The sequence below is a fragment of the Chaetodon auriga genome, chromosome 1 (assembly GCF_051107435.1).
Source record: "Chaetodon auriga isolate fChaAug3 chromosome 1, fChaAug3.hap1, whole genome shotgun sequence".
Taxonomy (NCBI): domain Eukaryota; kingdom Metazoa; phylum Chordata; class Actinopteri; order Chaetodontiformes; family Chaetodontidae; genus Chaetodon; species Chaetodon auriga.
The window spans coordinates 13,340,040-13,358,602 of record NC_135074.1 but is presented as its reverse complement, the minus strand read 5'-3'; the positions used below and the strand labels follow the sequence as shown (position 1 = coordinate 13,358,602).

At 42.3% G+C, this 18,563-nt stretch overlaps 1 protein-coding gene across 1 annotated transcript in view; it reads right to left on the bottom strand.

The window, feature by feature from the left end:
* nfatc3a (nuclear factor of activated T cells 3a) overlaps positions 1-18,563 on the bottom strand; it is a 65,459-nt gene that overhangs the window by 24,175 nt on the left and 22,721 nt on the right. The window contains exons 3-4 of the mRNA XM_076761488.1: positions 14,003-14,165; positions 158-357 (exon numbers count right to left, since the gene is read on the bottom strand). Coding sequence (XP_076617603.1) covers positions 158-357; positions 14,003-14,165 — 363 coding nt within the window. The remainder of the gene's footprint in view (positions 1-157; positions 358-14,002; positions 14,166-18,563) is intronic.

Genomic DNA, 18,563 nt, shown 5'->3' with positions numbered 1-18,563 from the left:
GTTGGTTTACATTAAGAAAATCCATTAAATCCCCTTTGGAAGATGTTACAACCCAGTATGATCATAAACGTGGTTATTCTTTCACTGGACAGGGCTTCCTTCATGGTGGTAAGCTCATAACTGACTAATGTAACCCTGTAGTGCTCCTGACACCTACCTGGCTGACATATTGTTTTCAGGCAGGAGAGGAATTTCGAGAACTTTGGTGCTGGAGAGTATAATTTCTTGGCTGGCTGTGGCTACGGTTTTCCCGGTGATCCGGTGCACCTGGTAGAAGGCGTGCGGCCTCAAGTAACGGTCGTCTGCTGTTCCAATGAACATCTGCAGGTTGACAGGCTTCTCGCTGTAGCCAATGAGCTGAGACACGACAGAGACAGAGACAGAAAAACAGAATAAAACCAGATGTGAGTTCTCGAGGTCCACATGAGAGGTGTGAACAAAGGAATACTCTCTTCATTTCCACGGCCTTCAGAAGGCCACCTTTTTTGGAGGGAATCTAAATGTCAGGACGAGGGTGTTGCGATATTTCTGGCAGGGCCACTGGAGACTCATCTGGCGTTTTGGCCTCCAACCAGTTTGACACTGATGTTTTTACCTAATAGTCTTATAATTTTTTCCCCTTGCATGCCTGCACTTTCCCAGGAATCTGTGCAGGACACTGTTACCTCAAAAAACCTTAGCAGAGTCTTGAGACCTTGTCTGGTCTGTTGTTCCAAGACCAATTAAACATTGTACTACCACAGACAAGAAAATTAAGAAAAAGTAAAAACACCGGTAACAACACATAACCAGTAAAATGAAAAACTAAGATGAATGCGATGAATCTGTGGAAGATTTACTCAGCTTATCTCCTGCGATAAATATTACATCTAACATACAATTATACAAAAGCATCATTCACGCGATCTTGTGTGAGGTCCTGTGCATATAAAAAGCCTTTTAATGGTTACACTGTGGCTAAAAGGAAAAAAAAAATGCCAGTAAAAATGTCAACAGCTTTTTCAACTCCAGCGGTTCATGTGTGCCAACCTGCTTGGCATTGGGCACCTGGAGTAGCAGCTGCCCTCTCCATTAGTCCCTGAGTGCTGGCACCCCAGTTTCCACTCAGGCAGGTGGGATTTTGGATGAAGGAAAAGTGTTGCGTGCCGGGCAGAGACAAGGGGAAGATGGAAAGGAGAGCAGGACCTTTCCTCCTCAGAGGGACAGAACAAACACACAGGCCACACAATCCCACTACTGTTGTAATGTTGTACTTGGCAGACTGTGTGACGGCACGATGGCACCCCCACCCCCCACACATGCACACTCCCACCGTATTGCCCTCGTAGCCCACACCTCCAGCTCAGATGGAGGGCAGCCCATTGAGGGTAACAGAAAAGAACAAGGCCATTCATTGCTGCTTCACCCCAGGAACTGCCAAGCCTCAACCCCATCACAGCTGGCTCCTGACCCTTTCCTGCCTTGCAGGTTTGCGTCACACACCACTGTGTCAATGTTTGGTGCAAAAGTGTGGTGGGTGGAAGGAGACAAAGTGGGTGTAGCTTGGGATTTGTCATGTGCTGTTCCAAAACCAGCTGAAATACAAAGGTCACAATGAGGCCCTGGAAACATACAGTATGCACCTGAGAGAAACAGTGAGAAAGCACCAGCAAAAAAAAAAAAAAAAAAAAAAGCATGCTGGGTTTCAAAGCGCTGACTTTTGCAGCAGCCAATTGTTAAAATATACTGGTCCAAAACAGGATTATCAAACACAACTCATTTCCAGCCCTGGTAAAAGGTGTACTGGAATCAGTGGTGGAATGGGTTTTTTAACATAAGAACAGCTGTCATTGGATTTACTGGCAGCCTGCGCTCATTTTTCTCCCTCTTGCTACTTCCAAGACGGTCCCCTGTGGCGGAAGAAGTCAAGGTATGGGGGCATCTATGTTGAACTGAGCTGTGAAAAAACTGAAATATGCTGTGTTTACACCAGGTTATGTGAGAGGACGAGCCTCCAGAGGAAGATCCTAGGCAGGCAGGGCAGTGGAGCTTAAATCTTAATAATACTTCACTGTTCTTAGGTGAATAAAAACCTTGTACGGTTGTGCTACTGAGCTCCATAAAGACCCAAAAGGTTCCCAAGAGAGGACCGAGTGAAATAATACATGGAAAAATCTATTTCTAGCAAGTAAGCAAAATTGGACTTTGTGTAAGTACGTAACACCAATATAGCTAAGAGATACACAACTGTGACATAAGTCTTTGAAGGTGTATAACTTTTGTAAACAGTGGAATAATAATATGCATCCATTCCCAAGAAGCATTGCCTTGTTTAAATCTTATACTGAACACATCTCTCTCACTTCCACTGCAGCTCTCCCAGTGTCTCATGTTGATTAGAGTGGAGAGGCCAAAGGCTCTCCACAAGTCGAGGCTGCGAGGTGCTAATATAGCTGCAGAGTGAGCTGAGGGAGAAGCCACACAGCTGCCTGGCTCAGACGGGTCATTGTAACACTTGATGTTCATTTAGCTCAGATAAGAAGTGTTGGCTGGCATTTCAGTGGAGAAATTTGAAAAGGCCCTTTTACAAAGAGGCAAAGGGGAAAAAATGAACATGAGACAGTGTCAGATTTGATCTTCAGGATTGAAATATGTTGACTTTAAAAAAGCTGCTCTATCTTATACTTCACTAAAAATCTGTGGGAAAGCATTATTGTATTTGCATAAGTAAGTGGCAGAGACAGTATAATCACGTACAACTCCACAGTTAGGGAAAGATTTACGAATAAATCAGCGATCACTTTGTCAGTTGAAGGTTTTCTAGGCTTTTAACTTCAATTTTCCAAGCCCCAAGCTTTGTTTGGAAGCAAAAACTCCCCGCCCCAAGGTATGTTGATACTCCTCACCACATCCTCCAAGTTCAGTGATGAAGTCAAGTCTTGAATGACTAATTGTGTGTTATTGTCTCTGTGCTTTGTGAATAAGCTTGAGCTTGCAGTTGGTTCTTGTAGTGCAGAGGGTGCAGATAGAGCTATGAGATGACATTTATCAGCAACTATTTTGACACTTAATTTATTAATTTTGAAAGAAAAAAAGTCAAAACTCTCTGATTCCAACTTCCTCAATGTGAATATTTTCTCGTTCTTTACTCCTCTATGACATTAAACTGAATATCTTTGTCTTGTGGACAAAACAAGACATTTTGCAAACAAAACAAATAATGGATTAATCACGAAAACAATGGACAGATTATCTGACAATACAAATAATCAGCAGTTTTAACCCTTGTGCAGGTGACAGAATAAAACCTAAGTGGCAGTAATCAACGGGATGATGGCCAGAGAAGGCAGCTTCCTCCTCAAGCTGCTGCATATATCACTCTGCTTTCTTGTCAAACTGGAATCAACCCAACGAATGTGGCACAAGAAATATGTTCGGAAGGAAGCTGAACAGAGGACCAGCATGAGGCCCCTATAATAACCAGTAATGGGTTCATCTTTGAAAACCACATTAGATCTTAAGACCCACATCAAAGTATAAATCCTGCTAGTAACAAGCTAACAGGTAATTATACACCCCACTCTGAATAGATCCATGGCTATAAATGACACCATTATTCTGGATTCAAAGACACACAGAGTCACAGGAATCAACTGTCTTGTGGCTTGTGTTGCTTGTTTTATGGTCATGTCTGCACACTGTGGAAGTGAGCGCAGACAGACAGCACTCGCACGTGTGTGTGTGCGTGTGTCCATAAATCAGGACATGTTTATTCGTAACACCATGTGTGTTCCAGACAGCATAAAATGAGTTAACAGTGTCTGGAGGAATGTATCTGTGAGAGAAGATAGACGGATGTAAAAAAAAAAAAAAAAAAAAAAAAAAACAGCAGAAAGTTTTCTATTTGAGCGACTGAAAGTCAGTTCAACCCAACACGACAAACTGTCAGCATGAAACAAAAAAAGTCCTTCTTTTTTTTCTTTCCTTCCATTCACCCTCTTCATCTCTGCCCCTCTCTGTGTCCTCTTGTATTTTCTCTATTTCTCCGCCTCTGCACACAAGGGATTTGGTGTGGAGCCAGAGTGTTGACAAACATACACTTAGCAGGCCAGGAGTTCTTTCCAAATCAAATAATCAACCAGGAAAACCTGATTAGAGGGTCTAGAAAGAAAGGGCTCACTTCAGCAGACCCAGTGAATCAACACTCCCGGCCAAACAGAAACATACCACACAGCCCGGCTAATTCAGTCCCTCTGCCACGCTTGTAACTGCTATGAAAAACAAAATTATTTTCTGTTTGGTGTTTCCTCAATTCAGTTCAGTTTGATTCGTTCAGATAACCGGAAAAAATGCATGCAGCGGCTTTCCAAGCGTAAGCCATAAAAAGCAACAAAACTGATACAATCAACAATAATCGTACACATGAACACGGACGTGGTTCAAAGAATAACATTTACTTCAGGCTCAGTTGATGGTGCTGGTACACAAGGGATAGAAGCAGGAAAGGAAACATTTCAGAGCAGGTGGGAAGTCCTGAGCACTAGTTTTTCCAATACCGCAGAACAATATTAAACGATTTTCATTGATCCCAAATTTTACAGTCAAGTGTGGTTGACTTTCTGACAGTTTTACATCCCTAAGACACCGTTAACACTGTGAACAAAGGCTACAATGACACCATGAGCTCCTCGCATAGCAGTCCAAGCACACGTCAGGGGCCCATTCACACCTTCAGCTTAGAAAATGGGTAAAGCGCCACCTGCAAACACAGCAACTTGTAAACAAGCACACATGGATAATACCAGGCGGAGGAGGCTTCTCCACAGTGAAATGCACATGACACACACCCTCACATTCCTGAGTCATCCCTCCGCCACCCCCTAAATCTATGCTTGAGTGTGAAATATCACAGAAGGGTGGCCTCTGCACTTTTAACTCCTCACCTTTCTCCCTGTCCAGACTGACTGAGCCCAACTGGTCAGTCAGCAAGTAACTGAGGCCTGGTAGAGATCAGTTCTTATATTAAACCACAGTGACATTAAAACCAGTCACATGTCCCCGGGCTTGCGCTCGTTGAAGCCCTTAACTAACTTACAGCTGCTGCTTCTTACTGTGGATCGAGTTTAGGATGAACTCTCTCCCCTAAAATAAAACCGCTGGATACGGTTACATACTCAGCTCCCACTAAATAAAGTCCCCACTTATTTTTGGCCTTCATCTGTTCCACTGATCCAGTAATAAGGCTCACAAGCTGAGGGGAAAAACATCTCCCATCACAGCATACACACATAAACAGTCACCCGGACAGACACACTCCAAAGCGTTTCAACTTTTGTTTAAAACACAAAAATGACAGTAATACTGAGAGCTGATCTGGGCTCTAAGAGTTGTGATCATGTAATATTCACACGGGCAAAGCAAAGAAGGAGAACGTCACCTGCTCCCTGTACCAAAACACTGCCTCTCTTCACATACTGTGTTTCATCAACCACTACCTGCGAGCGTTCATTCATTTTCTGTCTTAATGACTTTTTCTCATTTTTATCAACACTCTTTTTTTATTTTCCCTCTTCATCTTTCCTCGTCACTCCTCCCACCCTCTCCTGTCCTGACTTCCCTCCTTTCTTTCATCTCTCGCCTCTTCCGTTCCCTTTGTCGCTCTCTCCTCTCCGTCCCTGTCCTTGCCTCTCACCTACCTCAGCTGCAGCCCTCTACCGTAACTCGACACTTTCTCACAGCGAGCGCCTGACTCTGCCAAGTTGTTTCCCTGTGTTGCTCCGCTGTTGCCATGGTGAGACTCCCTGCGTGTATGCAGGAGAGTGTGTGTGTGTGCGTGTGTGTGTATGTATGAGCATGCAGCTATGTACACTCTCATTGGTGTAAACTACAGTCCTGGAGCTTGTGTCAGAGAGGGTCTGTGTGTTAGAATGTGTGGATTTAAGCACACTAACTTTGGTGTCAACTGTAGCCCTTGGAAAGGTTTGTGGTGTGTGTGTAAGAGAGTGTATGTACGTATGTGTGTATGTATGTGTGTGTGTGACAGTCTGGCTAGCATGGGTGTGCAACAGATGTAAAAGCCGGAGCAATGGTGGTCAAGGTCACGAGTGAGCCCATTTTATCTGGCAGCAGTTTCACTACTGTGACACTGTGGCACCACGACCTGGGATCTATGGACACACACACACACACACACACACACACACACACACACACACACACACACACACACACACACTCTCTCTCATACACAGCGCAGCTCACACAGGCTTGCTGTTTGCCCAGCACACTAGGGAGGGCAAAGAGAGCCAGGGGGCCGGTTGACTGTTTGTTTAAACAAGGTCAATACATGCGCACACACATGCGCACGCACGCACGCACGCGCACACACACACACACACACAGGAGCGTTTACTGTATACTGCATGAGGGCTGTATATGGCCTTGCTAGACTTGTCCAAGCTCAATTCCTCTTATTCCCCGTTCTATCCTCCCTCGCTCTCCCTCTCTCATCTCTCTGTCTCTCTATCTCTCTGCCCCTCTCGGTAACTGTTTTCTCGCTGTGCGCTAAGCCTGATTACAACAAATGAGAGCCAAGCTTCCAACATGTTTACATCAAATACAGCCCTGGGGTAAAGCAACACCAGCTCCAGCCAGTTCACACAGTGCAAACTGCATGGCTCTGCATTGTTGTCTGTGTGTCTCCCCATTATGACAGCCAGTCTACTGAGAGAGTCAGCAGAGCGAGTGAGAGAGAGACCTGTGGAGGCAAAAGCTTCACTGTGGCGCAAAGCAAGATGATAGATGCAGGTGGACAGAGTAAGAGAAAGGGTTAAAGACACAGAAAATGTGAGAGTGAATGACAGAGACAGAGAGACAGATGGCAATGGGGTCACAGCCATGAATTCAAGCATTGGGATGAAAATCATTCATTGCATCCAAGCCAGTGGAAATTTAAGGCTGTCTTGGACAGCTTCTGTCATATCCCCTTTCAAATCCTCGTTACCAGACACCGTGCCTTCATTTAGATTTATTAACTGTTGCAACAAGTTTAAAGATGGACATGATATTTTTTCCAACTGTCTGTTGTCTGTTTTTCAGACCTCTAATAAAGCACAGTCCTGCACAGTGTTTGTGTGTACTCATTTGGTTGTGTGCCGCGTACTGTGACTGTTTCTTCACTGTATCTGACAGCCTTTTTCTGTTTTGTCTGCCTGCCTGCCTCTATCCGTAGAAGCAGGTAATACCAGAGGGGCTCCTTATATTTGTGTGGGTGCAGCAGCACTCAATTAAGCTGGTTAAATACGCACAAGGATACCTCAGCCAGCCAAAGAGGCTTTGGAATTATATGTCTCCTAGCAACAGGTGTACTGATTATGGTCTGCAGCTAGCCCCAGAGGAATGGCTAAAACAGCCAGTCAGCCAGGCACAGATGAGACTATCCTGCAATAGTGCGATTATTTTAAAGAGGTCAGCTGGGCAACAATATTGCAACATATTGAGAACCATCAGGCAGATGTTTCCACATTTTTAAAATGACCGCAAAAATGTTTTCAATATTGGCACATCTGCATCAATATGACAATGAATGTTCAAGTCTATATAATGTGTATTGTATACACAGTGCATAAACATGTGCTACGTGTAGTGGAGCATAGCTCATTCTTCAAATGTATTCTTAAGTAATTGCAATTAATTTCTGTCAACCATCAGAAAATTTTAATATTTCTTCGGCAACCATGAGGTTACAAGGGGGAGGATTTCTGTTACAGACTTCCTGTTTTGTTGTGAGAGGTAATTGCTCTAATGGATAAATGGACAAAAATCACTGATAGAAAGCCATCAACAAAGCTACACTGTGGCTAGCAACAATATCATTCAGATAAGATAAGACAAGTTAAGATAAGATCAAATAAAAGATCAAAAAGACAAAAAAAAAAATGAGAATAAAAAATTAAAATCAACTATATGAATGTACCTCATATACAAGAGAATGAGAATACTGTTGTCATGAGAAATACTATTGCCATATTGCATTCTACCTTAGTGAGACATGGATAATGAATACAGTGTCTGTACTAGTGCACATTAGAAAAAATACACAACACTGCAGTATTACACAAAAAATGTGTAATACTGCAGTGTTGTGTGCGTCTTTGCATAGAAATACACAGCATTCCTCACAGAGGCCAGTGCTATGAATCATGTCTGGCAAAACAATTCAATAGAAACACTCTGACGCTTTGTGGTCTTTGTTTGTCCGGCTACTATACATACAGACAGAAAAGCTGACCGCCATGGCCAGCCAAGGCTTGATGATACCCGTCTGTTTTTAGATCGCTGATCAACAGCTGATCAGCACCCTTAATTCCTTCTTGTTACTATTAGTAGACCAAGTTGGTGCCAAACTCCCAACGCTCTGCAGTCTCATGTTTTCTTCCTTGAGCGAAGGAGATGTATTTGTGTTGCTAGAGCACGTTACTGTGTTACATGTTGACTGCTCAATATCATGCACCACACACTATTTATGAAACAACTGTTTCTTGCAAAGTCAGACACTGACACAAGTGGCAGAGTACACACAAACATACAACAGCACATAGTGTAAAGAATTCTGACTTGAGCTGCACAATAGGATCTCCTTAGTGCTTCCTTTGCCTCTTATTTTTTATGCTGCACTTCTTAACAGCTCCTACATCCTGTGTTTGGGGCCCAAAACCGCAGCTTAGAAATTACTGACCTAAAAACTGTTCTTCAACTGAGCCATTAAATTCAACAGACTCTCTGAGAAATCTGGATGAGAGCCACTCGATGAGAGGTATGAGTAACTTAAAGCCTAGTAGATGTCCAAATAGAAACTATAAGAATCTGAATATTTATTTCGCACAGACAATTTTACTAAGGTCCTTATCAAAACTATGTGTACCAATCCACAATCCTGTCAAAGGCACAGAAGTAAGTGCACAATTGCATGCACTGTTGCATTTCTAATGGGTGTAAGTGTAAATACTGTTTTGTTTTGATGCTAATAACTCAGACCATTAACTTTTCTACAGAAATGAGATTTCAGACCATGGCTACAAACTGAGTGCCAACACAAAAACCCATATGCAGAAGCCTTATAGCTTGCTGTCTAATCAGTGAAACACCTGTTGGGACTTCCACCAACAGGTGATGAGCAATAGCAGTCAATAACAGCTGGCAGAATGCAAGAACATCAGGCTCTGGTGCCTAAATGGCAGGATGGAGACATCCCTCCATTTGTAAACAAAGCCCTGGCTTGTCTGCAAGAGTTTGCCAGAGCGTAGTCGGGTACAGATCATGTTACTGTGACTTGAAGTCAACCTGCTAAAAGAGAGTGGTTTGAGCTTCGAAGTAGAGTGTACACACCTCTCAAAAGGTTACCTGACTGAGAACAATTTAAATCCATCAAATGTGACCTCTTTGAGACTTCAAGACTAGAACATCCCTGTAGGCAGGAGCAAGACGGACAGACCCAAAACCACAAGCAGCTGCAGCAGTCCATGAAGTGAACTTTCCAAAACTGAGTAAACTGTTGAAAAAGAATGGGAGCACTGCAGCAACCAAGCACTTTCAGAGAGGGCATTCAGCGCAGGGGGAAACCTGGTTACACGCCACAGAACTGCCCTCAAGCCTCATGGATAAGCTTCCCTACCACCTGTGAAATGTAAAAATGCACAGACTGGATTAGATCTTTAGTTTCTGAACTTTTCCATCTCTGAGCAGTAGCTACTGGGCCCTGGTACTGGAAGCCGTGAACTTCTTACCAGCTTGCCCTCTTTTTTCTTCTTCTCCCAGAAGTCACAACTTTATACAAAATAGGAGATTTTATCATTTTTTGACTATGTATTTTATGATTCTGGGTTCAATGCAAGTGTGCTATATTGAACTACGTATACAAGGCAAGTATAGGATGGCATTCTCTGCTGTGTCACTGTGCTGTCCCAAAACACAAATGCCTAAGCCAAGAAATCTGAGTTTGCAGACTTCAAACAGGCCAGATGAAGAAATCAAATGTGTCCAGAGACAAACAACAGTCATAATCCTGATGAAAAACACAAGGCCAAAAGAATTTCGGATTAGCAAACCAACAAGAAGATACCATAATAACTCTTCTTCCTCATACACACTAACAGTACAACACAAACATTTTAGATCTTTAACACATGTAAACTACACCAGGCCCACAGCTCCTTCCTCAGACATTCTCTTGTTTTTCTGTTGACACAGCAGCTCAGTGGTGCATTGATCTGGGCAAAAGCGTGGCCACAAAAGGAAGTCATCACCATGTCCAGATGGCAGCTATGCCGTCATCTGGTGACATCACGCAACCAGAGTCAAGACCCGAGGAGAATGAGACATCCCGCAGGGCTGCAGACGATGTAGATGTACAAGCTGTAGAGAGGACAGCTGCTGAAGCATCATTGTGTTTCAGAGCAAAAATATTAAAGCTTGGGAAGAAAAGCATGCCTTCAATGTGGCGTCGAGAACGGCACAGAAGAAAAGCAGAACGCTCATTACGGAGGCCATGAAGCCAGTCAGTCAAATGGCACTTTTGTAATCATAACAAGTCTATTTTCTAGATCTCTACTAATACTAATGTTTGGCATCAATACAAAGAGAAGCTCATTCTTAATGTTGCCGGCAAAATTATTAATATTGGTAGCATCCAACACAGAGTTGAATATGTCCAGTCTATGTATTCAAATTCTATGGCAGAGAAGCTGCAATCACACATCCTGGCACCGGTGCCATTCTGCCTTCAGGGAATAGCTTGGGTCACACCTACAGTGCACCTGGGAAACATGATATGTGCAAGCTTGTTAACACAGTCAAAACAGTGGCTGCATGACTTTGAGTTTCCCTCCAGTAATATATCTTGTTTTTGCTACTGTTGTATATGGCTTTTTCAGTGTTCATCTTATCACAGTATATCCGGCACCGCATGTCCTTCTAATAACCTCAAACAACACAAAGCACAAAGTGTGTGTATGTTTGTGTGTTGGTTTTCAAAGTACATGTGTTTCTGCAAAAACAATAATGACATCACAGGGTGAAGAAACGACCTTTCAATATAGTCCTTTTTTTTTTGCACAGTGCATCAAAAAAAGGCTACGAGGACGAACAATAGAGGAGTGGATGTTTAGTAAACAGAGACTGACTCGACCTGCTGGACAAGCGCTGATACGATCTATACTCACACAGCACAAGCCAGCTGTTAATTCTACGTTGATTGTCAGTGTTTTAATTGTCTACACCAAAAAAATGAGTTGTGCGAGTGTATCCTGTAATTATTATGAAGCATACACTTTTCTGCAGAAGCTCAGAGAGGTGAGTTACTGTGAGTTCAACAGACAGGAAATTTGTGCTAAATTCTGGATTAGGTGGAGCGGTATGTTTAATAGCAAATGGCAGAATGATGTAAAGATTTCTTTAATGTAACATCACACATACTCTAACCCTAAACTACACACCCATACACTCACCCCTCCCTCCCTCCCTCCCTCCCTCACAAAGCTCATTCACCCACACATTTTCTCTCTGTGTACAGGGCTCGGCAAACCACCGCTCATGACAAGCAAATGTTGTCTGTGTGCTTCTCTCGCTGTGTGTGCTCCCTGACCGTGACAACACATTTCTGTTTGTCATTGTGATCATGAAAGTGCGTTCCAGCAGAAATACTTCTGATTTTCATTTTCAGAACACTAAATGTTGACAGAAGACACACTGACTTCTTTCACTTTTTGTCATTATGTATCTATGCAGGTCTCTGCACCCAGCCACAATCATGTTACAGGGGATTTATTTTGGGGCAATATATCAAGAACAGAACAAAGTCATTTGCAAATGTTGCTCATCTAAAAAAAAAAAAGTCTGAGTGGGAGTAAACCTAGCTGCTCTTGTGGCTTTTTGTCTGTTTTTGCCTCCTTTATATGAATTGCTATTAATGGAGTTACTTTAGATTCTTATCTTGGTCAGTGAAGCCGACAAAAACTAGCAATCATAATAGCATAAAACAGATTACTTAATGAAAATATAGTTTTCATACTACAGTAAAACCGGCTGCACTGACTGTCAGGGCTGAGCATGTAGTCAGTGGAGACCAGATTCCAGCTGCTTTTAGAGTCAATTTTTAAATTGTCTTGTCAGACCTAAAATATAAACTCTGCTAACTAGCTTCTGCAAAGAAACTGCTATAACCAAACAATTCCCTCTGGGGGTGAGGAATGAGGGCAAGTGTGGCAAACCGCTTGGTTGAAAACATTTGACGGCTAAATTATGCATCGTCACATATGGCAGGATAGAATCTTGGTCTAACTGAGGTTGAAATGGTTAATGATTGGCCTGGAGGGAGCTTACATGACTGAATGTATGAGGACATGGGCTGTTTCTAAAGCAACAAATGGCAGTAATTTGGGTTTCCTTGTTGTTTCAGGAAGTTTTGTGTCCACAGCTGTACGATTGTTGTATTTCTTTTCATTGTTATATGCTCTGTATGTTGTGCATAATGAGCAGTGACTTGGCCTAAGGACTAACCTACTTTGCATCTGCAGTCCCAAGCAATGACAACACATGTTGCCCACTCCCAAAAATAATAAGACTAATAACAGTTACACACACATTTGGCTGTGTTTCCTGTGTACCTTTACATGTTTTACTATAGATAGAATATATAGCACATAAAATAGCTTGCTAAAGGATTACTTTATATTAATAACATTTTCATTAACTTCTATTTTTACAGATTTTTCATGCTGGGTGTCACAATAGTGCACTGGGGATGAAAAATATACTGTATCTAAACAAAAAAACTAAACAGTGGCAGCAAGAAGGAGGCAACATTTTAGATTTTAGAAAAAATGCTTATTCAGTTCTACAATCCAAAATCTGACAGAGACAAAGGGATGTAGGCATGACTGCACTGATAGTAGAGTAGACGCAAATGTGAAAGATATACAGAGGATAGTGGAGCGTACGTGGCAATCCTATTGGGCTGATTGGATAGCTGACCGAACTGGCAGTCTGAACTCAGCCATTGTTGGGTTCCACAACAAGCCCAAAGGCCATATCTTAATCATAGACACAAAGGAGGCTTGTCACTGTGTTCTTGAAATATTAATGGAACTGAAATCTTCCTCTGCTGCACTCTCTCTCTCTCTCTCTCTCTCCCTACTCTCCGACAGAAAAGCAGCCATATCTCTGTGTAGGCTCACCTAGTCTTTTGCAGGTGCTATCAAATGGCAGACCAGCTGATTGGGCTACAGTGACAGCTCTCTTGCCTGCCTGCCTGCCTGCCTGCCTGCCTGCTAGTCTTCCTGTCTCAAAAGGCTGACTGACAGTCTTGCTGTGGGAGAGGATCCATGTGACAATCCACACATGCAAATCTGTAAAACGAAACCCTAAATGTGGTGCTCATTCACAACAACCAGCTGATGTCTGAGCTCAGAGGCTGAACAGTTACTTATTTATTGTCCAATAATGGATTCATTTTATCATTTTAATATTGCCATCTGTATTTTTAGCAGGAAATGCCATCTCTGCAAGCTGGAAAACAGTCTGCATCTCCGGGAGCCATTGCTAAATTCAGCAAATAAGCTCAGTTCAGCTTATTTGTCTTCCTTTCATGTTTGACTTCATCACTGAAGGCTACAAGAGCTGACTTCTTGGCAGCGTGGTTAACTTAACTAATGCATGGCCAGCATCACGTTAACAGACAATAAATCAGTCCTGACCTCGGGGGGAAATTTAATCCTCAGTATGGTAGAGAGATCAGTGTTTGTATTTTGTTTAATGGAGCAAAAAAAACAAAAAAGTTTCTGTTCTGCAAAAGAGATTTTGGTCATTTTTAGGCACAGGGGTTTTTCACAACTAAGCTTGTTAGTATTTGGATGATGGTCTTTATAGTTTCAGGTTTTAACTACAAAATGGTGGAGGTTTATGACACTGCTTACGGCTGACTGAGCAGCAGTAAGTGCGCCAAACGTGGGAAAATAAAATATTTTACCTTGACAAGTGGGTGGCCACCAGATGCTGCTTTGACGGCTCCTCGGCTGCCCTCGGTCTCATAGTGCGCTCGATGGTGGGCTTTGGGTTGCACCTCTATCTTCAGCTCATACTGGCCAAACTGGCTTGGCAGTGGCCAATCAAGGGGAGGCAATGAGGAGGTCCTAAGGGGAGAATACAACAAGAATGAAATCACACACACCTATAGAAAAGGGTAAGAGCATATTAGAGCTTTGGTATGAAACATACAGTGTTGTGTAAAAGATGTGCTCAAAGACTGATTTGAAGCATACAGTCTGTGGTTGTGGTAATTGGTGCATGTAAATTTGAACAAACTGTCCTGAAGCTTAAGACCGAGAGAGCACCGTCTCTTATCAGTGACGAGGAAAGAACATTTTAACAGCATTAACAGTAAGAATTTCCCTCAGAAAATCAGTTTGGGCGCTCACACCTTCACATTTTCCACAGCATAGTCAGGTCAAGCAAGGCGACCTCTCGCACAACTCTGTGATAACAAGCTGTCTTAAGGCTGTCTGAAAATATTCAAAAGCTGAAAAGGTGGCATTCCCCTTTCATGGTCTGAGACAATATAATATGTGTAAAAAGGGGGCATCACATACAGTGCACTTAGCCCCACCAGACAGTGAATCACTGGAATGCCCACATGCATTAATTCTGTTCTTAACATAACACTTGTAATAGGTCACGTTGAAACTTTAAGGGTGAATCATTTTCTCTGTAAGTCTTCTGTGTGGGTCAGTGAAAGGGTGGTAGGATGAGAGCCTTTGTCGGAGGGTGAGTAAATTACTGTGTGTGTATGTGTTTGGGAGCCTGTGTGCATACTGTACAAGTGTATATTGTACATGTAGTGCAACACAGGGGCTGGCATTGTTTGTTTTCCCTCCCTCCACCCTTTTTTTTTATCTGCACAAGCCACAATCATATTTGAACAGCTGCACTCAAAAATAAAACACTCAGTGGCCATCTCCACAGAGAAACCGGTCTCTCCCTCTGAGTGGATTAGTTCAGTTTATACCCAAGACATTTTGTAAACACTGGCATCAACCATAAGCATCATGACCTTTTCCAAATGTTGCTGTATTTATTGCTGTTGATTGTAATTTTTCTAATTATACACAAGTACAACCTCCACAATCCACTAAAACTAATGATTTATGAGTGTGTTGCCATGTACCCAAATGCCCAAAACGGGCAGTAATCTGGACCAAAGTGTAATTTACTGTCGACATACTGAAAAATAAACCATCCAAATGAAATATGAGCCAAACATACCCCATCAAGACACGAACCAATATCTTTAACTTTGTCTTTTTTATCATCACTATCTTTATATCTCTGTCACTGTTATAATCATTATATGTATAATAACTTCAAATGTCACGAAACGAAATTTCCACAACAACCACAGTTGTTTCTTGATTTATGTTTCTTTAGCTTGCTAACCTATATCTGTACTGAACCACTATAGTACTATAGTACATATGTAACCTGACATGGTACTTGAATTGTAGTATAAGCCATTGTCACTTCTTGATGGTTTACACAATTACTTATTTATGATCGAAGGGGCCTACTGTGGGGCAGCACAAGCTATACAGTATGTGTGTCACCCAGGTGTTTTGTCTGGAAGCAGTTACAAAGTGCCATTGGGGTTTTTTTTAGCACAGCAGTATAAACAATCATAAATTAAACTGTCTGAGTCTATGTATGCATGCTCACTCCCACTGTGTCCATAAATGTGTGTGTGTGTCTGTATGTGTATGGCTGTGTATGTTAGGCCTGAGTCAGTGAACTGACTCATGTGCTGTAGGCAGCTGCAAGTTTGTGCTGTCTCATGGGTCAAGAGTCAGACACTCTATGCAACACACTGATCTCTACCTCAGTGTTGGCCACCGTAGGCTCTTTGTGCTCCCTGTCAAATGGTGGCATAAGCTTTTATTTGGCTCTCTACAAGGCGGTACAGGCTCCCAGCATGCAAACGTACCGACTCTAAACTGCATGACAGATCTTTGACAGTACAAATCATTTTTAAGGGAAGTTTTGTAAAGTTGTAGCCAGTATGGCTGACTCTCTTAATTCTTCCTCTTCCAAATGCCTGTCAAGCGCTGCTATGTGCAGACCAATCTGATCAGACTGAATTAAAGACATGTGAGTCGAGCTTTCAGTGGAGCCATTTCACTTCATAAACTGTCTTACAGACTGGCATTAAGTCCAAAGGAAAGACTGCATCTTGGAATGAAAAGTCATATATCTGATATTTATTTTGTAGTTTTGAGGAGCTAAATGTAGACGTGTGGTTCCAAATCGAACTGAGCTACATTCTACAAATTCCCCAACCACATATGACATGGAAATCACCTAAAACCACTTTAGGTTGTGACTTGTCACATAAACTAACCAGATTAAACAGCCAGGATGAGCAAATCACATGCAATTATAGCAAACAGTTGTCATGAATGTACCCACTTTTTCTCATCCTGCTCTAACAAAGTTTATACTGTGTGGCTATATGTGCTACGAAACTGCAATGATGAATGTACAGACAGTTGTAATGCCCAAACAGTCAACAAAGATTTTTAAAACAAGGTCTTCATTTGATAGAAGTTAAATCTAAGATCTAACAAAGTGTAATAGAGGCAGCCTAACCCTTATGTTTTCTTCCCAGCAGCCATGACATAACCACTTTGCATGGCTGCTACAGCAACAGGAGTACAGGAGGACAGAGGAAATATGAGCTGTGCCGGAGCAGAGCAGCAGAGGAGGCCTATGTCCTGGCATACCATAACCTTTCTCAAATGTCTAAGCCATGGTGTAGGGGCTCCCAGCCAATCACATCCCCACAACCCTTCTAGTCTTCTCGTTAGTCTCCATCATCCCACTAGCATCACTTCCATCCACTGCATTTGGTGATCTTGCATCTACATCTACACATAAATGTGAGTCACACTTTAAGTCACAAAGAAACAAGACTGATTAAACAAATGTCCCTGCAATATAGACATACAAATAAATATATATATTTATCAAACAAAATCAGTTTAGATTGTTTTCTTACAGTTCTATATAGAAATGACTTTGTGGAGACCAGTGCATCTCTACCTCTAAACCTCTGCCCAATAACTGCGTCAGTACCTCCGCTTCCTGACAAATAAAACTGCATTTCTCATTCCAAAGGTTCTACCACTCAGTTCGATTTTTCATTCTTACATTATTCATTCTTTCTTCCAGCCACAACTGCTTTTAATGTCCAAAAACAAAAAAATACAACAAATTAGCAAAATGCTAATAGTTCATGCACTCATTCCAGTGATGTAGAGGCTAACTGCTGGACTATTTTTGGTAACAATGCTAGCCTTGGCTCTGCTTACTCACTGTTTGCAACAGACTTTTACTCGCCTTTTTTTTTTTCTTTCTTTTTTTTTAAAAAACCTTTTGGCAACCAACTCATAAGTACTTATCAATATTTCACTGTAGCCAGCTCAAGATGTGAGAAGACTCTTTGTCAAAGTCAGTGTCTGAACAGCCCACCAATTTTTCATCCCACCCACTCTAACCCAATCCCACCCATTCCATCTGGGCCATCTGCTCAAAACACCACAAACACACATTAGTGTGTTAGTGATGGTGCCTATGTGCATGCACACAGGCACCTCAACAAATGTCCATCTCATGGCAGATATGAGTTTACACTACCTACCTCTCTGCTGTAGAAGTCACACCTGATAGCTGAAATTTTGTTGCAAGTTTAACCTGTATTCTATGCCAACGTGAGTACCTACTGAAGGCCTACTCTACAGCAATGGACATTATTTAGTCAGTGTCTTAGCCATAGCCGTAGGGAAATTTCACTTACAAGGGCAAGAATGCAAAGATTAAATGGTGACTCATCATAGAGCTGGCAATGTTACCCTGTTATTGTCTGGAGAGTGTTGGATCTATGTGAACAAGCATTTGTGTTATGTCTATGCATGTGTCTTCGTGTTTGTGTGTGTGTGTACGTGTGTGTATGTGTGTGCGCGCGTGTGTGTGGTGGCCCCCTCACCATATGTGCCCTGTGCTGATTTACTGTGCTAGGGGCCAGTGCACACAAACAAGGCCATGTCTTCATCTGCTGCACACATTGGATAACAGACAGCAGACTACTCTCCTAAAAATATTCCATTATGAGTTTCTGATTGCACCCGTCACTCCTGTGGAGATTGTGCCTGTGTGTTTGTGTGTTTGTGTGTGTGTGTGTGTGTGTGTGTGTGTGTGTGTGTGTGTGTGTGCACGTTTGGAGCGGTTGGTGCAGTGTTAGTCCCTGTGTTTCCCTCCACACACTAATAAACTTGTATTACTCTACGATGTAACTAAATCAGATTTAATTCTGCTGATACAAAGCTCAAAGTTCCCCTGATACTGAACATTGATCTGCCAAGTTCAACAGGCCTACGATTAATCTGACTTGCTGTTTGATACTACTTTACTGCATTGCAATGTTTACACCTCTCCATTAGATCAAAAGAGGTTCTAAATCTTTATGACAGCTCACTACACTCACA